The 26099-nt window shown below is 39.0% G+C and overlaps 1 protein-coding gene across 4 annotated transcripts in view; it reads right to left on the bottom strand.

Moving 5' to 3' along the window:
• Positions 1-26099, bottom strand: part of LOC128642404 (RING finger protein 112) — a 98209-nt gene that overhangs the window by 28771 nt on the left and 43339 nt on the right. For 2 of the 4 annotated variants that reach the window (XM_053695170.1, XM_053695171.1), the window contains exons 9-11: positions 21319-21442; positions 17354-17484; positions 17224-17277 (exon numbers count right to left, since the gene is read on the bottom strand). In XM_053695170.1, the coding sequence (XP_053551145.1) occupies positions 17224-17277; positions 17354-17484; positions 21319-21442 (309 nt within the window). Of the gene's footprint in view, positions 1-10633; positions 13834-17199; positions 17278-17353; positions 17485-21318; positions 21443-26099 lie in introns of those variants that run through there. The other 2 variants (XM_053695168.1, XM_053695169.1) reach the window with 2 other exon arrangements.

The raw sequence follows: 26099 nt of genomic DNA, 5'->3' as shown, positions 1-26099 counted from the left end.
TTTCTTGTATTAAAAGGGACATTACACTCCTTTTTCTTTGTATAAATGTTTTGTAGATTTATATAGCTCAAAGTTTTTTTTTTTTTTTTAATGTATAGTTTTGCTTATTTTTAAATAACATTGCTCTGATTTTCAGACTCCTAACCAAGCACCAAAGTTTTATGTGAATACGCTCGACTACCTACTCCAGCTTGCTCCTGTTTGTGTAAAGGGTCTTTTCATATGCAAAATAAGGGGGAGGGGGGAGTGTCTTATTTCCCACTTGCAGTGGGCTTTCCAGCTACCTTTTCAACAGAGCCAAACTGTGAGCTTCTAAGTAAGTTTTTAAACAGTTTTATACTGGATTTTTATATTAGTATCTGTGCATCTTATTCTTTATAGTAGTGTCTATTATATGCAGTTATATGAAAATGAGTGTATACTGTCCCTTTATAGTAGTGTCTATTACATGCAGTTATATGAAAATGAGTGTATACTGTCCCTGTATAGTAGTGTCTATTACATGCAGTTACATGAAAATGAGTGTATACTGTCCCTGTATAGTAGTGTCTATTACATGCAGTTACATGAAAATGAGTGTATACTGTCCCTGTATAGTAGTGTCTATTACATGCAGTTATATGAAAATGAGTGTATACTGTCCCTTTATAGTAGTGTCTATTACATGCAGTTACATGAAAATGAGTGTATACTGTCCCTTTATAGTAGTGTCTATTACATGCAGTTACATGAAAATGAGTGTATACTGTCCCTGTATAGTAGTGTCTATTACATGCAGTTATATAAAAATGAGTGTATACTGTCCCTGTATAGTAGTGTCTATTACATGCAGTTATATGAAAATGAGTATATTCTGTCCCTGTATAGTAGTGTCTATTACATGCAGTTATATGAAAATGAGTGTATACTGTCCCTGTATAGTAGTGTCTATTACATGCAGTTATATGAAAATGAGTGTATACTGTCCCTGTATAGTAGTGTCTATTACATGCAGTTACATGAAAATGAGTGTATACTGTCCCTTTATAGTAGTGTCTATTACATGCAGTTATATGAAAATGAGTGTATACTGTCCCTTTATAGTAGTGTCTATTACATGCAGCTATATGAAAATGAGTGTATACTGTCCCTGTATAGTAGTGTCTATTACATGCAGTTATATGAAAATGAGTGTATACTGTCCCTGTATAGTAGTGTCTATTACATGCAGTTATATGAAAATGAGTGTATACTGTCCCTGTATAGTAGTGTCTATTACATGCAGTTATATGAAAATGAGTGTATACTGTCCCTGTATAGTATTGTCTATTACATGCAGTTATATGAAAATGAGTGTATACTGTCCCTGTATAGTAGTGTCTATTACATGCAGTTATATGAAAATGAGTGTATACTGTCCCTGTATAGTAGTGTCTATTACATGCAGTTATATGAAAATGAGTGTATACTGTCCCTTTATAGTAGTGTCTATTACATGCAGTTATATGAAAATGAGTGTATACTGTCCCTGTATAGTAGTGTCTATTACATGCAGTTATATGAAAATGAGTGTATACTGTCCCTTTATAGTAGTGTCTATGACATGCAGTTATATGAAAATGAGTGTATACTGTCCCTTTATAGTAGTGTCTATGACATGCAGTTATATGAAAATGAGTGTATACTGTCCCTTTATAGTAGTGTCTATTACATGCAGTTATATGAAAATGAGTGTATACTGTCCCTGTATAGTAGTGTCTATTACATGCAGTTATATGAAAATGAGTGTATACTGTCCCTTTATAGTAGTGTCTATGACATGCAGTTATATGAAAATGAGTGTATACTGTCCCTTTATAGTAGTGTCTATTACATGCAGTTATATGAAAATGAGTGTATACTGTCCCTGTATAGTAGTGTCTATTATATGCAGTTACATGAAAATGAGTGTATACTGTCCCTGTATAGTAGTGTCTATTACATGCAGTTATATGAAAATGAGTGTATACTGTCCCTGTATAGTAGTGTCTATTACATGCAGTTATATGAAAATGAGTGTATACTGTCCCTGTATAGTAGTGTCTATTACATGCAGTTACATGAAAATGAGTGTATACTGTCCCTGTATAGTAGTGTCTATTACATGCAGTTATATGAAAATGAGTGTATACTGTCCCTTTATAGTAGTGTCCATTACATGCAGTTATATGAAAATGAGTGTATACTGTCCCTTTATAGTAGTGTCTATTACATGCAGTTATATGACAATTAGTGTATACTGTATATTTATATCAGTATCTGTACATATTCTGTATAGTAGTGTCTATTACATGCAGTTATATGAAAATGAGTGTATACTGTCCCTGTATAGTAGTGTCTATTACATGCAGTAATATGAAAATGAGTGTATACTGTCCCTTTATAGTAGTGTCTATGACATGCAGTTATATGAAAATGAGTGTATACTGTCCCTTTATAGTAGTGTCTATTACATGCAGTTATATGAAAATGAGTGTATACTGTCCCTGTATAGTAGTGTCTATTACATGCAGTTATATGAAAATGAGTGTATACTGTCCCTTTATAGTAGTGTCTATTACATGCAGTTATATGAAAATGAGTGTGTACTGTCCCTTTATAGTAGTGTCTATTACATGCAGTTATATGAAAATGAGTGTACTGCCCCTTTATAGTAGTGTCTATTACATGCAGTTATATGAAAATTGGTGTATAATATCCCTTTAAGTCCAGGTGAATAAAGCAATACAGCCGGGGTCAACAAAAAAAAGGGAAAATAGAAGATTAAGAATAATGTGGGCTTAGTACCTCCAGGGTTTTGTTCTGGGTCATTCCACTTAATAAAGTTTATTTACGGTTCTAAGAGTTTATGTGTTTTTTACATTGTTATTTAATAAACAGGCTGTGGTCAGTATTTTACCAAGAACAAGTGTCAAGGCATTCTTTTGGGTAAAAGGTTTAAGGTAATTGATGTTTAATGGGGTAAGATCTCGACGACTCATGGGGTCTGTTCTCTGGAGAGATCTATCTTTGTATTCACTCTACTTGTGCACATGACCATTGTCTCATCCAAAATAAATGTCTCTTTTCCAGTTCTGTCTGAATTTAATTAACCAAATCTGTTTACTAATTAAATTCCTACAGTGCTTTGTTTAACGGAAAATCAAATTAACTAAGAATTATACATTTAAAACGCCGCTACTAGCAAACTTTCACCTTATCTCCCCTAAAAATAGAAAATGAGAACATCATTTAAAAGGTACAATTACAAATTCATGAATGACATATTCATAGTCATGCGCAGGGACTTTAAGGCGCACAGTGCTACATATGCAGAGCCGTCAATCAAACAGGAAGCTGACAGAGCTGAGACAATGCTAATACCATGTGTGACATTGTTAATATAGTGGTGAGTCCCCAATTATACAGGTGTATATTAAACAGATTTTCTTAAAGGAAAATTGAACCCTAAAATTGTTTCCCCTTTAATGTGTTCCCAATGGTCCATTTTATTTGCTGGAGTATATTTAATTGTTTGCAAACAGCTACCCCCCGCCATAACTAGCATGTTAATACCTAACATAAATACTTGCAGGCTCAGCCCATTGGTGTGAGCATGTCTTAGGTGACTTAACAATTACATTTTTTCAAATATAGAAATAAACATGAAGGATTCATTTGGCATATTTAATCTCTGCAGTAGGTATAACAAGTCATTTGAAACACCACATTTTATAGTACAGTGTCCCTTTAAATACAGTCTGTGCTATACAGGTACAATGGGTACAAAACCGTGAAGTTTCCATAGTGATATTTGTTTGTTGTGCTGTTTATGCAGTTTTTTTTTACCAATATGGGACATTATTTACAAAGCCAGAGCAGTGGTGGGGCAATACTTTAGTGAGTCAGAGGTTTCTTTTTGTAGCACATCAGTGTGATCTGCTTATGTATGTGCAAAGCGTACAAAATCACAGCCTGCACGTGAAATGGATGGTTTTTAACTCCGGGGCTATCAAGTACGAATATTCTTGTTCTGAATTAACATTTTTTTTTCTCTCAACTTGAGCTGTTTTTGGAGGCAAATTTATTCTTGTGAGATGGCAAAACACATTTAGGTCTGGATTTGCAAATATCTTAGCGGGTTACAGTTTCACAAGAATAAATTATGTGCCAAAAATAACTGAATGGAACGGGCGGTCGCGGCCTCAGCCACTGAATGCACACACCTACTAATTTCTTATAAAATATGTCATTTTATACCTCATTAAAAAGCCCCAGTCACTCTGAAGACAAATCACATTATGCCTGGTCTAAAGCACCTTTGTGAGTTCCAAGATAAGAATTACACAACTCGCTGTAAATTGTGAGAGAATAAAGAGATAGAAATTGGTACACATTTAGGCGCACACATTATTACAGTCTTTCATTTCATGTAAATGTTTCTTTAAGAAATAAGAAACTGTAGCTACAAAATCTCATATTCCCCCTTAGCATGCAGCCTACAAGCTCATCTGCTTTGTAGATCACTTTCATGAGAGATGATTTACAACAGTGAAACTCTACGCAGGGCCCTCTATCCTTTTGTCTCCTATAATTGTCACCTTGCATATTAGACCCATGTCTTCAGCGCTGCGGAACCTGTTGGCAATCTACAAATAACTGATGATTTTAATAATATACTGAGCTACAAAGTTCAATAAGGAATAGGCAGTAACCTGATTTAATAAACCAAATCTAAGTATGGAAATAGATGTCAAGTATTATATGAAATGCTGCAGAACAAGTGAGAGGATATTTAATTAACAGTTAAAGGGCCACTGTAAGTAAATATTTTCTATGCCTGTTACTAACTAACTACCCCAAATACGCTTTTTATCAATAGCATTTCATTAACATATCTCTACCGTATATCAGAAATCTTGTCTGCAAATTTAATTGTCTTCCAAACCCACTCCGTGGGTATCCTTTGCTCTGTACCAATCCGTTTACAATACCTAGGTTTCAAAATGGCGCTTTAAACACAATTTCATTGGTTTAAGTATTTTGAACACGCAGTGCTGAAAATAGTGGGCAGGATAACGTGACATCATCGGCGAATAAAAGATATAACTTTTATAACGTTATGAAAGTTCGTTTTGGAGAAAATATAGGTCAGTAGGTTTTAATTAATGTTTATTAACAATAATATGTTAGTTGTTTGGCTTAAAAATTATAACAGAAAGTAATCCTTTAAATGTCCTAGGATCAATGCCTACAACACAGTCTTTGGCTTACGTAACACTGATGGGCAAGTCTTTGTAAAACAAAGGAAATGAGTTGCTGTTTTGGTGTAAAATGTTTTTATCAATGCAAGAGTACATTACTAGCAGATAAAAATGTCAGACTGAAGTATGCACAAAGCAGCGACAAGGGTTGGACAAGAACAGCAGCAGTGGGGAGACAAAAAAGGAAATTTATGCTTACCTGATAAATGTATTTCTTTTACGAGTGACGAGTCCACGGATTTCATCCTTACTTATGGGATTACGCCTCCTGTTCAGCAGGAAGTGGCAAAGAGCACCACAGCAGAGCTGTATATATAGCTACTCCCTTCCCTCCCACTCCAGTCATTCGACCGAAGTTAGAAAGAGAATGGAAAAGCCAAAGGTGCAGAGGTGACTGAAGTATAACAAAAATAACTACCTGTCTTAGAAATGACAGGGTGGGCAGTGGACTCGTCATATCGTAAAATAAATAAATGTATCAGGTAAGCATAAATTTCCTTTTCTTTTACAAGATATGACGAGTCAACGGATTCCATCCTTACTTATGGGATACAATACCAAAGCTATAGGACACGGATGAAAGGGAGGGACAAGACAGGAACCTAAACGGAAGGCACCACTGCTTGAAGAGCCTTTCTCCCAAAACCAGCCTCAGAAAAAGCAAAAGTATCAAATTTGGAAAATTTGGAAAAAGTGTGAAGAGACGACCAAGTTGCAACCTTGCAAATCTGTTCAACAGAAGCATCGTTTTTAAATGCCCATGAGGAAGCCACAGCCCTAGTAGAATGAGCCATAATTCTTTCAGAAGGCTGCTGTCCAGCAGTCTCATATGCCAGACGGATGATACTCTTCAGCCAAAAAGAAAGAGAGGTAGCCGTAGCTTTCTGGCCCCTATGCTTTCCAGAAAACACAACAAATAATGAAGATGATTGACGAAATTCCTTAGTCGCCTGCAAGTAAAACTTGAGGGCACGGACCACGTCCAAGTTATGCAACAGACGCTCCTTCTTAGAAGAAGGATTAGGACATAATGAAGGAACAACAATTTCCTGATTAATATTCTTATTTGAAACAACCTTAGGAAGGAAACCAGGTTTGGTACGTAAAACCATCTTATCAGAATAGAAGATAAGGCGAGTCACATTGTAACGCTGAAAGCTCAGAAACTCTACGAGCAGAAGAAATAGCAACCAAAAATAAAACCTTCCAAGATAACAACTTAATATCTATGGAATGCATGGGTTCAAAACGGAACCCCTTGAAGAACATTAAGAACTAAATTCAAACTCCAGGGTGGAGCAATTGATCTAAACACAGGCTTGATTCTGGTTAGAGCCTGACAAAAAGACTGAACGTCTGGAACATCTGCCAAACGTTTGTGTAGTAAAATAGACAAAGCAGAGATTTGTCCCTTTAAGGAACTTGCTGATAACCCTCTCTCCAATCCTTCTTGGAGAAAAGACAGAATCCTGGGAATCCTAACTCTACTCCATGAGTAGCCCTTGGATTCGCACCAATAAAGATATTTACGCCATATCTTATGGTAGATCTTTCTAGTAACAGACTTACGTGCCTGAATCAAAGTATCAATGACCGAATCAGAGAACCCCCGCTTAGATAAAATCAAGCGTTCAATCTCCAAGCAGTCAGTCTCAGAGAAACTAGATTCGGGTGTTGGAAGGGTCCCTGAATGAGAAGGTCCTGCCTCAATGGAAGCTTCCACGGCGGCAGAGAAGACATGTCCACTAGATCGGCATACCAAGTCCTGCGAGGCCACGCAGGCGCGATTAGAATTACTGAAGCCCTCTTCTGTTTGATCTGAGCAATCACCCGGGGAAGGAGAGCAAACAGTGGAAACACATAAGCTAGGCTGAACGACCAAGGTACTGCCAAGGCATCTAATAGTTCGGCCTGAGGATCCCTGGACCTGGATCCATATCTTGGGAGCTTGGCATTCTGACGAGATGCCATCAGATCCAATCCGGTCTGCCCCATCTGAGAATCAGGGTGGCAAAGACCTCCGGATGGAGTTCCCACTCCCCTGGATGAAACGTCTGTCTGCTTAAAAAGTCCGCTTCCCAGTTGTCCACTCCTGGGATGTAGATTGCTGACAGATAACAAGAGTGAGCCTCCGCCCACCGAATTATCTTTGATACTTCTGTCATCGCTAAGGAACTCTTTGTTCCTCCCTGATGATTGATATAAGCCACAGTCGTGATGTTGTCCGACTGAAAACTAATGAATTTGGCTGAAGCCAACTGAGGCCAAGCTTGAAGCGCATTGAATATTGCTCTCAATTTTAGAATATTGATTGGAAGTAGAGACTCTGACCGAGTCCACACACCCTGCACCTTCAGGGAATTCCAGACTGCACCCCAACCTAGTAGGCTGGCGTCCGTTGTCTTTATCACCCATGAGGGTCTGCGGAAGCACGTCTCTTGGGACAGATGATCCGGCGACAACCACCAAAGAAGAGAGTCTCTTGTCTCCTGATCTAGATCTATCTGATGAGACACATTTGCATAATCTCCATTCCACTGCCTGAGCATGCTCAGTTGTAGCGGTCCGAGATGAAAACGAGCAAACGGAATGATGTCCATTGCCGCCACCATCAATCCTATTACCTCCATGCACTGAACCACTGATCGCAGAGGATTGGACTGAAGGGCTTGGCATGTATTCAGAATCTTTAACTTTCTGACCTCTGTCAAGAAAATTTTCATGGATATGGAATCTATCCAAGTTTCCAAGAAGGGGACCCTTGTCTGTGGAATTAGTGAACTCTTTTCTAGATTCACCTTCCACCCGTGAGTCCTCACAAAGGACATAACCAAGTCTTTATGAGACTTTGTCAGAAGGTAAGACAACGCCTGGATCAGAATATCGTCTAGGTAAGGCGCCATTGCAATACCCCGTGGCCTGAGAACCGCCAGAAGGGACCCTAGAACCTTCGTGAAGATCCTGGGTGCTGTGGCCAACCCGAAAGGAAGAGCCATTAACTGAAAATGTTTGTCCAAGAAGGCAAACCTTAGGAACTGATGATGATCCTTGTAGATAGGAATATGAAGGTATGCATCCTTCAAATCCACGGTAGTCATATATTGACCCTCCTGGATCAATGGTAGAATTGTTCGAATAGTCTCCATTTTGAAGGATGGGACTCTGAGAAACTTGTTTAGACTCTTGAGATCTTAAATGGGTCTGAACGTTCCCTCTTTTTTGGGAACTACGAAAATATTTGAGTTAAACCCCTGCCCCTGTTCCAGTATTGGAATGGGACAAATTACTCCCATAGTAGAGACGTCTTTTACACAACGTAAGAACACCTCTGTTTTTATCTGGTCTACAGACAATCGTGAAAGAAGAAACCTCCCCCTTGGGAGAGAATTTTTGAATTCCAGTTGATACCCTTGGGACACGATTTCCAGTGTCCAGGGGTCCTGAACATCTCTTACCCAAGCCTGGGTAAAGAGAGAAAGTCTGCCCCTACTAGATCCAGTCCTGGATCGGGGGCCGCCCCTTCATGCTGTCTTGGGAGCAGCAGTGGGCTTCTTGGGTTGTTTACCTTTGTTCCAAGCCTGGTTGGGTCTCCAGACGGTCTTGGCTTGAGCAAAATTCCCTTCCTGTTTAGCGAAAGAAAAGCGGGGACTCCTTTGAAGTTCCGAAAGGAACGAAAATTATTTTGTTTACCCCTCAGTTTAACTGCTTAATCCTGAAGTAGGAGATGACCCTTACCTCCCGTAATGTCAGAAATGATTTCTTTCAGGTCAGGCCTGAATAGGGTTTTCCCCTTGAAAGGAATAGCCAAAAGCTTTGACTTAGATGACACATCAGCAGACCAAGACTTTAACCATAATGCTCTACGCGCTAACTGCAGCCATATCCTGCAGTGTAAATGAAGTGGACGCGGTTGAAGAACCCGGCGTCGCTTGGGTGGGCGTTAAAAGGTTGTGACCCTTGGGGAGAAAGTAGCGGCATACCCCGATTCTCATCAGACTGAGAAGCATTCTTAGACACACTTTCCTTAAAGAAAATCTGCTCTTTAACATTGTAAGGCCCTTTCAGTACATGAGGGACAAAAAGTAAGAGGGGATTCCACAATGGCATCTAAACACATAGAACAAGTACTTTCCTCAAGTTGAGACATGTTAAACAGACTAACAATAGCAATAATAGTCGTTCTTTACTTTATATATTGAGCTCTGAAGTCAAATTACATAGACAAAAAATTTGAACTAAAACGTGTACTGCACCTTTAAATAATAAAAGCGCAACAATTTTTCCCCTTATGTGTCCAAATAGACTTTACAATATTGCACCACTTGTTTGGCAATGTTATTTATCAAATAATATCAACTTTTATGAAGTTTAACCAGTTTATCAACTTTATCAACACTTTAAGCCCCTGCACCTCGCCACAGGTCTGCTGTGGCGCCTACCTGCCCCCAGATCACACTGCTTCGGCTTAGATAGCGTTCCTAAGTCCCTCTGTACCCTTGGAGTACAAAATAACTTAGTCCCCACCGGAGCCCAGGACCTTGCTGCTAGATCCGGATGAAGACTGCGCAGCTGAGCGTGCAAAATTAGGCCCCGCCCACCGTGGGCGTAACTTGAGCCGCACTGAGTCCCGCATGGGCCGAAAACCAACATGTCGGATATCCCAACATAAATGTTAAAAAACACCATGTGCCCCTTATAATACACACTTTAACAATAAAAGCGCAACAACCATAAATATAGCTCTCTCCCAGGCCTGTTATTTTTTGACCTAATAACACCAGCTCATGGACAGCAAACCGCATCTCCCAGCGTCAGCCCACATATATATAAGTGAAATATCAAACACACTGTTAAATATCAATATAAAAGGGAATCCAGGTACACCATTTCCATTTCTATAGTGCCTACTGATTATCCCTCCCCAGTTAGGGAAAAATGTCAGCCTGTTCTTATGTATCAAGTCTCCCCAGAAACAAATGACTGAACATACCTAAATGCTGCTTGTAGCATGACACGGTTCTCTACACTGAAGATATTTCTTTAGACTACCTTCAACTGCTCAGTGGAAAACCAGCCGGATCTTAGATAATGTTTGCTAAGGTCATTAACATCAGGGCAGAAAAATAAGATGTCTCCACTCCTCCTAGGGATTAAGTGACTGATGATTTCTCCCTGAAAAAAATAGTACTCACTGGCACCATTTTAAAATAAAAAACTTCTTGATTGAAGAATCTATAACTAACACCTCACTTTACCTCTTCCTATCACTAACACAGGCAAAGAGAATGACTAGAGTGGGAGGGAAGGGAGGAGCTATATATACAGCTCTGCTGTGGTGCTCTTTGCCACTTCCTGCTGAACAGGGGGCGTAATCCCATAAGTAAGGATGAAATCCGTGGACTCGTCATAGCTTGTAAAAGAAAAACAGCAGGTAAGCAGAAGTAACTGGGTATGCACATGAGAAAGTCAAATTCAGTCAGTTAGCAGTGAGTGACAGAAACAGAATGATTTATACAGTTAGGCAACAAGGGAAAAGGGCGCTGTGAATATTTACAGTAATTTGAGAAAGCTTTAACCTATTTGTGGTCGAGGGAGATCATAAATACAACACTCATTGATCACGCAGCGCTAAAATCACCACAGTGATAACCACAAACCAGCTAATGCATGTGTGAGTACCCAGGCGAGTAGAAGCACCATGATGGTCTATATTTTACAGCTAATGGGGAATGACAAACAGGGCTGCTCAAGTCATGTGTTACTCCAGCATGTCCCAGGCCAGTAATCAGGATACCCTGGCATCAGGTGAGAAACAATACAGCTAAAAAAACTCATACAAACTATACGTGGGCTAATTCGTTACATTTGCAGAATGTGACAAAATATTTTTTCAGTCTGCCTGAAAATGTAAAGATGGGTATCCCAGCTTGGGCATATTGAATTTTAAGATGGCCATCTGCTCAACCAGGTGTGGGGAGAAATGCTCATGCTGAGGATCAAGGATATTGCCTGTAATAGAGAAAACGTTCTCACTTTGGATGCTGCTGGGTGGGCATGAAAGAAGCTCCTGGGCAACCAAGGAGAGGGCAGGCCAGACGCTATTTTTCCGATCCCAGTAAGTTAAGGGGTCAGCATTTGGTGGCACTGGAGGTTCTGAGAGGTAGGCTTTAACCATTTCTGAGGCACTACTGTCAGGTTTTTGGGCATCGTTTCCAACCAAAAAGTTAAGGGCCTCTGCCCAAAATGATGATGCTCTGCTTTCTTGGGTTGCACAGTGTCCATGGACATTTTCTGAGGATTGGGAGGAAGACTTTTGGACAGAGCTCTGGTTGCTACTGCAGGGAGCTTCCTCAGGTAAGCCCAACTCCTGCACCTCTTCCTCCCTTAGCATCCCTCTCTTCCGCTGCAGCTCATGAACCATGTGGATAAGTTTCTCCCTCCAAGTAGGCAGGGTGTTACTCCTGTGTGCCAGCGTGTCCTTTATCCTTGGGTCACATAAGGTGGCCAGCATGAACTGTGGGTTGTTTTCTACAAGGCTGTGCAAGTGCATTTTTAGCTCTTCCTTCAGATTCATGATGAGGGTAGTAACTTCTACACATACCCCATTGCCGAATAAAGCCTCACTGTTGTCCAGGAAAGTGTTCATTTTATTTATCAGGTGAGTAAATAAGGGGATAACCTGACCCAGACTGGCAGTGGCTTGGCTTAAATATTCAGTGACAGCCTTGAATGGCTTGAGGACTGTCACAACATGCCCTATTGTTGTCCATTCGTCTCTACCCAGTGGACATGTCACCCCAATGTTCTGCTTGGAATACATGGATTGAAGGGCTTGCTGCTGCTCCAGGATCTGTTCTAGCATCTCCAAGGTAGAGTTCCACAGAGTGGCCACATCTTGTTGTAGATGGTGCTGGGGTAGACCTGCTCTTTCTAGCTCCTCCCTCAGTAGTTTGCTTGCCTTTACACTTTGGTGGACATATCCAGCAATTTTACGACAACGTTCAATAATGCTGGCCAGCCCTCCATGACCTTCAGATGGAAGGGCAGACCTTACCACCTGATGGAGAATATGTGCTGCACATGGTAAAACCTCAAAGTTACCATCTCTTAATGCTTTCACCATGTTTGCTTCCCTTTTGGTCACCACAAAACCCATTTTAACAGATGTGCCTGCCTGTTGTCCAACCCACTGTGCCAGCATATTCCTATGTGCTGCTAAAATGTGAGCTGAGTTATACTTCTGATCCATAACCTTAGCATGAAGGAGAAAAGAGCGATATCTTAGAGGCACCCTTGATCCATTTCCAACCCTCTCATCATGTGATGTTCCTGCAGCAGCACCAGTAGCTCCCTCCCCTGAGACTTTGGGTTGCCACCAGTGTGCTGTAAGAGACAGAAAGGCATGTTGTACGGTAGGGGCAACCCATATGTCAGATGTGAAGTGCACACTCTGTCCAGCAGCCTTAGACAGCTCTTCTTTCAACAGTGCTACACAGGAATGATAGAGTGATAGTATTGCATTCCTTTTAATGGTGGAGCAAGAAGGTAAGTGGTACTGGGGAACAACAGCCTCTAACAGCTGCCTGAAGGGCTCTCCCTCTATCATAGAGAAGGGAGCACCTCCAACAGCAATCAGCTGACCAATCAACTGTGTCAACTTGTTTGACTGCTGCTTGGACATACCCCTTGAATTGAAAGCCCCAAATTGTTCAAGGGTGGACTGATGTCCTTGCCTCACCTGTTTCATGGAAACTGCTCTATTAACACTAGAGGCAGCTAAAGCTTCAACACATCTTTTGCCCTGACTACTAATGCCACTGCTAGTGGTGACGGTGGGTGCTGTGGTACTGCGGTTGTTACTACCAGTGCCACCACTTGTCTCCTGAAGCAAAACCGCTCTGTGGTGTGTGCGTAGATGTTGGTTCATCCCAGAACTGGTGAAATGTCCCATTACTTTCCCCCGACTGACTTCCTTACCACACAACTTGCACCTTGCACTGCTACCATCTCCCACACTTTCAAAATGATCCCACACTTTACTACGGCGCTCTATGCCAGCTGCTACTCGTCGTGAAACTGAGTAGGTATTAATGCTTTGCTCCTGCACTGCAATGCCACTGGTGTTGATGTTGCTGCTACTGGTAGTGTTATCACATGTAGGGGAGGAAACCGTCTCAAAACTGAGAACCTGCTGCTGATGACTCTGGGGAGTTGTGAACAACAGAACATTGCTGGTGATTGTGGCGACAGAAGTGGCAGATATGTTAGTTGGAAAGACGCCACTAGCAGTTGTTGCGGCACTGGAGCTGGAAGTGTTGCTGCTATATGGGTCCCTAACGGAAAGTCTACGTGAGCAAGATGGGAGTTCAACTCTTGATCCAAACATTTCTAATTCTACGTGCTGTGTCTCTGTTGTCTCTCGCTTTATTTTTCTGGGTAGGATGAACATTTCGCTGCTAGGGCCAGGTTGCTCCTCGCTGCTGCCCACAGCTGATGGCACTGCTGAGAAAGAAGGCTTCTGCTCTGATGGGGTAGTTTCACTTTCAGTCTTCATAGGCAAACTTTCACGTGCCTGCATGATTAGATACAAAGGTTTTCTTAAATGTAACTAATTACTCGTGATAATACTACTGAAGTCAGGTAATCAGTGACTGAGTACAAACACAGATACTACAAGATGAAGTATGAGTAATGGGACCCCCACTCTGGATGAAAAAAATAAAATCCAGGCACTGAAATAAGTTATTTGGAACCTGGTCATGATTAGGGTATACACACATTTACATGTACACACACGCATGCGCATGCACAAACTCAGACAAAGGCACGTGCGCACAGAAACAAAAAAAAAAAAAACTTTTTGCAAAGTCAGCTGTGAACATTCTGAACTGTATGCAAGATGCTAGCAGTAGGAAACAAACACACTATCATTTAAATTCTTAAAAAATATATTTAAAAAAATATTAACATAATTAATTACTGGGTAATGACATATGACAACATTCTGCACTGCACATAATGTAAAAACTTACAACTATTAATCACTGTAAATACTTTAATTACAAAACATCTGTGAACTATTTTATTTATAAAGTAAAATATTTACTATTGTGTAGCACTATAAGTTTATATTAATTCTTAAAGGGACAGTCTACTCCAGAATTGATAGATAATCCCTTTATTCCCCAGTTTTGCATAACTAACACGGTTATATTAAAAGGGACAGTCATGATTTACTTTTTCCCCAATTTTGCTTTGTTCTGTTGGTATTCTTAGTTGAAAGCTAAACCTAGGAGTTTCATATGCTAATTTCTTAGACCTTAAAGGCTGCCTCTAATCTAAATGCACTGACAGTTTATCACCACTAGAGGGTAAAAGTTCATGTGTTTCATATAGATAACATTGAGCTCATGCACGTGAATTTACAGGAGTTAGCACTGATTGGCTAAAATGCAAGTCTGTCAAAAGAACTGAAATAAGGGGTCAGACTGCAGAGGCTTAGTTACAAAGTAATCACAGAGGTAAAAAGTGTATTTATATAACTGTGTTGGTTATGCAAAACTGGGGAATAGGTAATTGAGGTATTATCTATCTTTTAAAACAACAATTCTGGTGTTGACTGTCCCTTTAATATACTTTTTACCTCTGTGATTACCTTGTATCTAAGCCTCTGCAGACTGCCCTCTTATTTAAGTTCTTTTGACAGACTTGCAATTTAGCCAATCAGTGCCGACTTCTTGTTAACTTCACGGGAGTGAGCACAATTATCTATATTGCACACAAAAAACTATCAAAAAGCAGTAGGAAAAGGGCAGTCTTCAAGTGCTTATAAATTAGCATATGACCCTATCTAGGTTTAGCTTTCATCAAAGAATACCAAGAGAACAAAGCAATTTTAATGATCAATGTAAATTGGAAAGTTGTTTAAAATTGCATGCCCTATCTGAATTATGAAAGTTTATTTTTGACTAGACTGTCCCTTTAAAAAAAAAAAAAACACAAAAAAACTTGATCTTTATGCACTTACCAAACAATTAATTTAATAGTGTAGAACCTAACACTTACTGGATATATAAAGTCAATGAAAAACTATAGTTTAGCATTTGTTTTCCTAAACTACCACTTTTGATATTGGTGAAATTAAATGAAAATAAAACATAGGGCTAGATTACAAGTGGAGCGCTAATTTAACATGCACCCATAAACGGGCAAATTTGCCCATTACAAGTGGCTGGTTAATGCTATCGTAAGCTTGTGGTAGCAATTAGCACCCCCCAGAAAATTAACCAAAGCTCAGATTTCTGGTTAATTTAAAAAATGTGCCCCAATTGCTCCTAAAATAAAGTGTAGTGTTGCGCTTTAAAATAAATTAAAAGTAGCATCTTTAATTTTATAAAATAATAACTGTACAGCGCAGCCTTAAGGGCTTAAAGTGAGGGGATGTGTGTGTGTATATATATATATATATATATATATATATATATAGAAGTAGGTTGTGGGAAACGGCACTCGCCAATTTAGCATCCACCTGGTGCTCAGCAGAGAAAAGTACATTCAGTGAAATAGAACTGGATCCGGTCTGTATACCATTGAGAAAGGCTCACGGTAGAGCCGAAACGTCTGGTTTCTCTTTTACCAATTAAATCGGATCTTTGAAAAATTCCTGTGTGCCGCTGTTCTTGGATATTACTAAACAACGGAGGCCGTCCGTTGGATCCAGTTCTATTTCACTATATATATATATATATATATACACATACATATATATTTAAACTTTACTGCCCATCGCTGCGCAACTTACCCCCTTCTCAGCCATAGGTTCTCTGCCGTGTCTACCGGCGTAAGAAAGAGGCTCCCATTGGAGCCTATGGAAGCGCATTTTGCGCTCCACTAGTAATCTGGTCCTTAATATTTATTTACCTTACAGTTTGTTTTAAAGTGAACTACAGTATATATATATACGATTAAATGTAAGTAAAGAAAGCTAATTACTAAGAAGTTATAAAATTTACTATTTGCATTAGTAGTAAAGCTTCCAAGGGTTTAAGAACATAGTTAAAAGTCAGCTTCAGAGCAGTAAACACTTCCGCTCCTGAGCTTGACTTGTGCAAGCGATTGGTTTAGATAGTGTGCTGTCCCTCTTACGCAGGGATTGAACAGTTATATACAAACAATAGGGCAATAAGAAAATGTTCTACTGCATATTGTAGCGTTATGTCCTTTGGACACAAATCAAGCGGATGAGATTGGCTATTCTGAGTAAAGTCCCTTCATTCTGCAGAATAATGAATGAACAAATTAAGAAATGGCATTAATTTTGTTCGTTCATTCATTCCTATGATAATTCTTCCATTTGAGAATTTGTTTTACGATAGCAGAGAGCAATATGTATAAAATATATATAATAATCTAGCAGACTGAACACTGGCCAATAAAAACAAATAGATTTTTATTGCTTGCTTATGATGTTGTTACCTCCTGATACAGTGGGTGTGTGGTACCATAAGACAATTGTATACCTATCAGAACTGCTATTTGTTCTGTAGCAATACATTTAAAGGGACACTAAATAGTTTGAGATGGTAATATAAACTGATATATTATATATATTAAAAGAAACTTTGAAATATACTTTCATGATTTATTTTGTCCCTTTTTCCTGTAAATTCTTTTTGTCAGTATTTAAACAACTAATAAAACTTTGACAATAACACATAGATGTATTTATTAGACTAATCTTTCCTATGAATGCATCATTCTATCCAGCATTTATTTTAGTTTTAAATGTCCCTTTAACACAATCAGTCAAGAGTAAAAAGCAATTTAAGAATTCTTTAAAACAGACTGACTGCGCTGCAGACATGGGGACCAGTCCCAGAGACATATGTTCTATGTAAAACTGTTATGAATAATGTTTTACATAACTGTGAGCACTTACAACATATTTTTGTACAATTCTCACCTCCATTGGAGACGAGAAGCCATATTTATTCTTCTGGAGGATTTCCACAAACTCCTACAAGGAAACACAATGGTTGTTATCCACCCAGACCGTTTATATGTAATTCTGTGCACATATTTTCCATACATACCTGTAGCATGACGGGAATGTAGGTCGAGGTAAGAACGACTCCACTTTCATCATACTTGACACGCTGCCAGACACTAGTAACCACATCTGATACGTATGTACGCAGGCATTCCTTAAAGTCTTCATCCATATCTGTCAGCAGATGAGGAGAGGGTATGAGACTAGAAATACTTAAGATCTGCCGACGGTAAAAAAAAAATTAAAAAGCTGAATTCAAAACTAAAAAAAACTTTCATGATTTGGATAGAACTTACAATTTAAAAAAGAAAAAACTAACACGTGCATGCACCAGAGCATACCTCGGTATGCTTTCATGGGCAAAAGATACGTTTCAAAGAAGACCAAGGGAAGAGTTAAAATACATTAAGAAAATATGAAACTTTATTAAAACTGCACACTCTATATGAATCGTGAACGTTTCCTTTTGACATTTAATAAAAATGATAAATGTATTACATATATTTGTTTTTCAAGCAGAAGCCATATCAGGCATGACCGTACTGAAAACGAAGTGCTGAAATAAGAACAAATGTGCTGGGTGGGAAGAGGGATGTGACACTAGAGAAGGTCACTGGTAAAGCCACAGACCTACCACACCTGGATCTTTTGGCTGAGAACTATAAGCAAATTGCAACTGAAGGCCCCATCACACTGCTGTCATGACAAACGGCACAGTGTATCTTCTCTAGGCCCCTCCTGGGAACTATAATTCCCAGCATTCTGCAGGATCAGATGAGAGGGCTCCGCCCTATTTGCCTTCTAAAGCTCTTGTATGTGCAAGTGTGATCTGTCTCCTAGAACATGTGGAATCTCTCTCTCTCTCTCTCTCTCTCTGTCTCTAATAAATCTAAAGGGCTAAACTAGTATTGCTACCTATAGCACCTATAATCTTAATATAATATTAAATACATAATAAATATTTTATAAAGAAAATGTATTGAATTAAAATATTAACTTGAGGATAAAATATTACCTTGAGGAGTTTAACAGAGATGTAAATTGAATATTTATTTAATATATTGCTAAATACATTTGTTTGCCTTTTGCAGCTGAGTTAATCACAGGTGAAGGTGTCATACAAAAATTGTAAGTATTTTATATCAGAGTTTCTAAGCAAAATGTGTTACATTTCTTCTAAAAACTTTCTGATCATTAGGTGAAAATTGGGGAAGAGTTATGTTTGTTTAACACCTGATATTATTTTTATTTATTTGTCACTATTTAGTTTTACAAAATTATTCACACATTTTGTAATACTAGTCGTAAAGGACATTGTTTACTTTTACACCTTGTAGAGGTAGATGTAAACTTTTTAACTTCAGTTTGAAGTGAATGAAAATAAGGCCCCGATCCGATATAAATCGTCGCCCGCAAAAGCCGGCGACGCCAAAATTTGCGCTGGTTTGGTATCACATATACGGCGTAACATAGAAGTTACGCTCGTATATTTCTGCCTTCGGCCATAGTTTTTTGGCCCATAGACAGGTATACCAAACCAGCGCAGTTTGGTATCAATATACAGCGTAAGGACTTACATTGCGAAAATGGAGAAATCTTACTCCATTTTCACCTCGCCACAAATTGCAGGTGTAGTAAGCCTTACGCTGTGTATCGGAGCCCCGTAACTCCCTAAACTAGCTGCTAATAACCTAACACATGCGCAATGTCTATCTACCTGTTTTTGCGTGGCATTGCCCCAAAGTAACCAGCTCTATTGCCAGCCCTCAAAAGGGCTTTTTGCGGGGCATTGCCCCAAAGTAATCAGCTCTTTTACCAGCCCTTAAAATGGCTTTTTGCGGGGCATTGTCACAAAGTAATCAGCTCTTTTGCCTGTAATCTAAATCCCCCTATACCGCCGCCACCTATTATAAATGTATTACCCCCTAATCTAATCCCCCTACACCGCCACCACCTATATTAAATATATTACCCCCTAATCTAATCCCCCTACACCACCGCCACCTATATTAAATATATTAACCCCTAATCTAATCCCCCTACACCGCCGCCACCTATATTAAATATATTAACCCTAATTATATTAGGGTTAATATAATTATATTATATATATTAACCCTATCTAACTCTAACACCACTAACTTAATTATTATTAAAATAAATCTAAGTAATATTAACAATATTAACTAAATTATTCCTATTTAAAACTAAATACTTACCTATAAAATAAACCCTTAGATAGCTACAATATAATTAATAATTACATTGTAGCTATTTTAGGGTTTATATTTATTTTACATGTAACTTGGTATTTATTTTAACTAGGTACAATAGCTATTAAATAGTTAATAACTATTTAATAGCTACCTAGTTAAAATAATTACCAATTTACCTGTAAAATAAATCCTAACCTAAGTTACAAATACACCTACACTATCAATAAATTAAATAAACTACAAATATCTAAACTAAAATACAATTAAATACACTAAACTAAATTACAAAAAAACAAACACTAAATTACAAAAAATAAAAAAAGATTACAAGAATTTTAAGCTAATTACACCTATTCTAAGCCACCTAATAAAATAACAAAGCCCCCCAAAATAAAAAAATTTCCCTACCCTAATCTAAATTACAAAAGTTAACAGCTCTATTACCAGCCCTTAAAAAGGCCTTTTGTGGGGCATTGCCCCAAAGTAATCAGCTCTTTTGCCTGTAAAAAAAAACAACAACCCCCCCATTACAACCCACCACCCACATACCCCTACTCTAACCCACCCAATCCCCTCTTAAAAAACCTAAGTCTAACCCCCAAGTGCTCCTTACCTGTCCTGAAGACCGGCCGAGAAGCTCCTGTTCCAGACGGAGAAGTCTTCTTCCAGGCGGCGACCTCTTTTTCTTCCAGGATCCAGCTGGCGCGGAGCGGAGGAGTTGAAGACCGATGACCGCGGAGCTGAAGACCGTCCATCTGGAACTGAAGACCGGCGACGCTGGAACTGAAGACCTCTGGAACTGAAGACCGGAGCCGGAGCGTGGAGGATCCTCTTCATACGATCGCCGCCGTACACTGAATAGGAATTCAAGGTACGCGATTAAAAATGGCGTCCCTTGAATTCCTATTGGCTGATTTGAGCCTTCAAATTCAAATCAGCCAATCGGATGCAAGCTACTTTAATTCTATTGGCTGATTTGAATAGCCAATAGAATAATAGCTACTGTAATTCTATTGGCTATTCTAATCAGCCAATAGAATTACAGTAGCTCTTATTCTATTGGCTATTCAAATCATCCAATAGAATTAAAGTAGCTCGCATCCGGGGGTCATATTAGGGGGTAACTTAGTTAATGTAGGTGGCGGCGGGGTAGGGGGCTCATATTAGGGGGTAATATAGTTAAAATAGGTAGCTGCGGTGTAGGGGGCTCACATTAGGGGGTAATATAGATAATGTAGCTGGCGGCGGGGTCCGGGAGCGGCGGTTTAGGGGTTAATATATTTATTGTTAGGAGTGAGAGGGGGGTTGCGGATAGAGGGGTATACGTGTCGGGCTATGTTTGGGAGGCATGTTAGATAGTACGGGTGATTTAATAACTTAGTCAGGTTTTTTTATGCGGCAGCAGTTTCTAAAGTGCCGTAAGTCACTGGCGACTCCAGAAATTTGTACTTACGCAGATTTCTGGACATCGCTGGTTTGTCAGACTTAAGGCACTTTAGCATCTGACGGCGCCGTATATGTGATAGCTCGAGTTGCGAACTGAAACTACGGGCGGCGCAGGTTTCCACGCTTGCGCCGAAACCTGCGCCGTATATCGGATCGCGGCCTTAATGTTAAACAAAGGGAACCAAAGTGACCCACAACTAACGTACTGCATCTGAGGAAAAAAGAGAAAGCAGACAACCACAAGTTATACACATTACGACCACCATTTTAATGTCTGTCTGACAAAAATAATCACCAACTTTAATGTAATCTTGGCCTTTTGGAACTGAAAGAGATTGTTCGTTACCTTTCAGCCTCCCTTGTCCTGAGCGCGTTATCCCCTTTCCCGGATGAGGCAGCAGATTACAGTGAGTATGCATTCTTTTCAGTTCCTTTAAAACCTTGGGGTATTTGTTACCTTTTTGAAGTTTCTATCAATTAAAAAAAAAAAAAAAAAAAAGGGACAGAATTATTACAGAGAATTAGACAAGTATACAGCACAAGATCCATTATATACACTAGAAATGTCTAATCAACAAATGCTTGATAAAAAGAAAATGCAATAGCAGCTTCTGTGCTACTGAATTTTTACTTAAAGGGATAATAAACAAAAACACTAAGCAGTGGGTTACCCGTAATATAAATTATTGCAATATGTATTATTCATCACTTTACAAGGATTTGACCTTTTATTACTTTTTTAACTTCATTTGTGCAGGGTCTAATACTTCCTGTCACAGCCCCACAAGAGGGCTGTGATCTCTGCAGGAAGACAGATTATCATTTTTTCCTTTGAAGTGTTGCTAGGAGACACCTATCTGCTAGCTGCAATAAGTTTATTGCTTATGTTTAGTATAGGACTTTTGTTGTGACCGTGAAACCCAAGTTCTGTAATGGTAGCTTTCTTGTCACTAAACTGAGAATTTAGCATTAAAACAAGTAAGTTGTTTGCTGTGTTTCAACACAATCTGTTTCTTTTTAGGTTCACTTTAACCTATTTCTTTTTACTAAAGAAGCACAGTTTAATATCCCTTTAAGACCACCACATATTGGATTATTTCAGATTAGGCTATACCAGTATATCGAATGACATTTGATCTAGTAAACCTCAATAAAAAAAAAAGAAAGAAAGAATTGTAACGGAATCTCCACATGGAAAGAAAACATCGGTTGAATTTGTTTTCTTCTTAAAAAGGGAAATACAATTATAATTTTTTTTAGTTTCTAACATGCTAGAGCATTCTTTTATTATGGTTTTGGTTGCATGCAAAGAGGTTAAACACAAAGACTTAAACAAAGTCATCTTCACAGCAGCAGTGCACTATCGGGAGCTAGCTGAACACACAGGGTAGGTGAACCAATAAAATGAGGGATATTTGTGTAGCCACCAATCAGCAGCTAGCACCAAGTAGTGCACTGCAACTCATGAGTCTACCTAGATATGCTTTTCAAAAAAGCATAACAAGAGAATGAAGTAATTTTTGAAATAGGTGTAAATTGAAAAGTTACTGACAATGGCATACTCTATCTGAATCATGAAAGTGTAATTCTGACTTTTATGTCCCGGGTTTTAAAAGCCCTCCTTGACTATCAAAATGCAATGTGCATGCGCAAAAAATACAGTGCACGAGCAAGAAACGTCTTGCTCGACACGAAGACCATTCTTTTCAACAAAGTCTTCAGTGAGAATGACGTCAGGAAAAGGAAAGGGTCTGGCGGCCATTTCCAATCGGAAAGAGGATGCAAGGTAAGTGATTTTTAATAAAATCTAGATATGCATTAGCCATGGGCTAAAGGAGGATTAAAACAACATTAACAACTACATAGCAATAAGTAATTCCACAGTTTGTGTCGACTGTCCCTTTAAGTAGGTAATGTGCACATGTTTAAAGTACTTTTGATCACTAGATGGCAGCAGTTTGCACAACTGGTTATTAGAGCACAAAGTTAATAAAAGGAAATTGGAAACTTTCTTAAAATTGCATGCGTTTTCTTAACCATGAAAGGAAACGTTTGTGTTTTACGTAATCACAACACTGATCCAGACCCAGTAATGTGCTCAGTCACCGTAGAGAAGCTCTCAACTACCACTCCAAATACCGACTTCAGCACTCCAATTTCTGCCTTAAAGCACCCAAAAGGCAAATAAGTTATTGTAGCTAGGAATTGCAGCTCTCCTCCATAATGATTAAGGCACACGGTGGCATATACAGGGAGTGCAGAATTATTAGGCAAATGAGTATTTTGACCACATCATCCTCTTTATGCATGTTGTCTTACTCCAAGCTGTATAGGCTCGAAAGCCTACTACCAATTAAGCATATTAGGTGATGTGCATCTCTGTAATGAGAAGGGGTGTGGTCTAATGACATCAACACCCTATATCAGGTGTGCATAATTATTAGGCAACTTCCTTTCCTTTGGCAAAATGGGTCAAAAGAAGGACTTGACAGGCTCAGAAAAGTCAAAAATAGTGAGATATCTTGCAGAGGGATGCAGCACTCTTAAAATTGCAAAGCTTCTGAAGCGTGATCATCGAACAATCAAGCGTTTCATTCAAAATAGTCAACAGGGTCGCAAGAAGCGTGTGGAAAAACCAAGGCGCAAAATAACTGCCCATGAACTGAGAAAAGTCAAGCGTGCAGCTGCCAAGATGCCACTTGCCACCAGTTTGGCCATATTTCAGAGCTGCAACATCACTGGAGTGCCCAAAAGCACAAGGTGTGCAATACTCAGAGACATGGCCAAGGTAAGAAAGGCTGAAAGACGACCACCACTGAACAAGACACACAAGCTGAAACGTCAAGACTGGGCCAAGAAATATCTCAAGACTGATTTTTCTAAGGTTTTATGGACTGATGAAATGAGAGTGAGTCTTGATGGGCCAGATGGATGGGCCCGTGGCTGGATTGGTAAAGGGCAGAGAGCTCCAGTCCGACTCAGACGCCAGCAAGGTGGAGGTGGAGTACTGGTTTGGGCTGGTATCATCAGAGATGAGCTTGTGGGGCCTTTTCGGGTTGAGGATGGAGTCAAGCTCAACTCCCAGTCCTACTGCCAGTTTCTGGAAGACACCTTCTTCAAGCAGTGGTACAGGAAGAAGTCTGCATCCTTCAAGAAAAACATGATTTTCATGCAGGACAATGCTCCATCACACGCGTCCAAGTACTCCACAGCGTGGCTGGCAAGAAAGGGTATAAAAGAAGAAAATCTAATGACATGGCCTCCTTGTTCACCTGATCTGAACCCCATTGAGAACCTGTGGTCCATCATCAAATGTGAGATTTACAAGGAGGGAAAACAGTACACCTCTCTTAACAGTGTCTGGGAGGCTGTGGTTGCTGCTGCACGCAATGTTGATGGTGAACAGATCAAAACACTGACAGAATCCATGGATGGCAGGCTTTTGAGTGTCCTTGCAAAGAAAGGTGGCTATATTGGTCACTAATTTGTTTTTGTTTTGTTTTTGAATGTCAGAAATGTATATTTGTGAATGTTGAGATGTTATATTGGTTTCACTGGTAAAAATAAATAATTGAAATGGGTATATATTTGTTTTTTGTTAAGTTGCCTAATAATTATGCACAGTAATAGTCACCTGCACACACAGATATCCCCCTAAAATAGCTATAACTAAAAACAAACTAAAAACTACTTCCAAAACTATTCAGCTTTGATATGAATGAGTTTTTTGGGTTCATTGAGAACATGGTTGTTGTTCAATAATAAAATTAATCCTCAAAAATACAACTTGCCTAATAATTCTGCACTCCCTGTATACATACTCATGAGAGCGGGGTCTGGGTAAACTCAGCGCTGCCTCCGAGACCTGCGCTATGGGGACAAAAGCAGTCCCATGCCTTACTGCCCTCTGCGTAGAGGTCTCATACAACTCATATAAGACAAGCAACTGATTTTGTAACGTTTCCCCAGTGACATAGATGCTGGTATAAAATTAGAATAGAAAGTAAAATAGACAAAGAAAAAAAAAAGGAAAAATTAAGAAAAGAGAAGAAAGGGGATTGGGACACAATCTACCAACTATAAAATGTATACTTTATTCATTCAAAGTTAAAAATAACAATCCCAGTAAGATACAAACAATATACTGGAACCTCGGCATCATCAGTCTGGGGAATGTGTAAGAAACAAATCCAAGCTTAAAACAAATCAAACAAACGTGTTTTGGCGGTAAACAGGCCTTTTTCAATGTGGGCAGTACAGTTCCAGTATATCGGCCGGGCACACTTGAGGGATGCGTCTCTGTGACTAACCAAGCGTTTGGAGGTTTGAATAAATGTAACTTATGCTGCAGCCACCTAGTTAATGATCCTTTGTGCAGCCCCAGTTTTTGTAATTTATCCCTATAATATTACTTCTCATTGGTCCTAGGATAGTTTAGTCCCAAGTTTGTATCCAACTGGGATTATGATTTTTAACTTTAAATGAATAAATTATATATTTTATAGCTGGTAGAAGATTGTGCCCCCTTTTTTCTCTTTTCCTTTCTATTCTAATTTTTTAATCAGTTTATTATTAGGTAGGAGGGTAGCACGGATAGAGTAAAGTTATTTTTTTGTTTCCTATTCGTTATTTTCACCTTGAAATATACACAGTGCCAGTTTGAGGTATGGTCTTTCTATAGATATTATGTCTTGCAGAGGCTTAACGAGACAGTAAAGTAAAAACGACTCGATTTAGAGAGCATGTGATTTTAAAACAACTTTCTAATTTACTTCTATTTTCAAGTGTGCTTTGTTCTCTTGATATTGTTTGTTAAGAGTAAGCCTAGGTAGCCTGATAAGAGCTTAGGAGCGTGCATGTGTCTCCAGCAATCTATGGCAGCAGACGGCTAGATGTCTTAAGAGTTCACACAGATTTACTCTTTAAGAAAGGAGAGCACGAGAATTAAGCAAAATTGATAAGAGAAATAAATTGGAAAGTTGTTTAAAGTTTCATCCTCTATTCCATCCTTTTAAATGGACAGTTAAGTCCAAAATAAAGTTACAGGATTCAGATAGAGCATGTAATTTTAAACAAATTTCTAATTTACTTTTATCACCAATTTTACTTTGTTCTCTTGGTATTCTT

This window comes from Bombina bombina, chromosome 11, assembly GCF_027579735.1.
Source record: "Bombina bombina isolate aBomBom1 chromosome 11, aBomBom1.pri, whole genome shotgun sequence".
In the NCBI taxonomy this organism is placed as follows: domain Eukaryota; kingdom Metazoa; phylum Chordata; class Amphibia; order Anura; family Bombinatoridae; genus Bombina; species Bombina bombina.
This window is presented reverse-complemented; position numbering and strand designations above follow the sequence as displayed.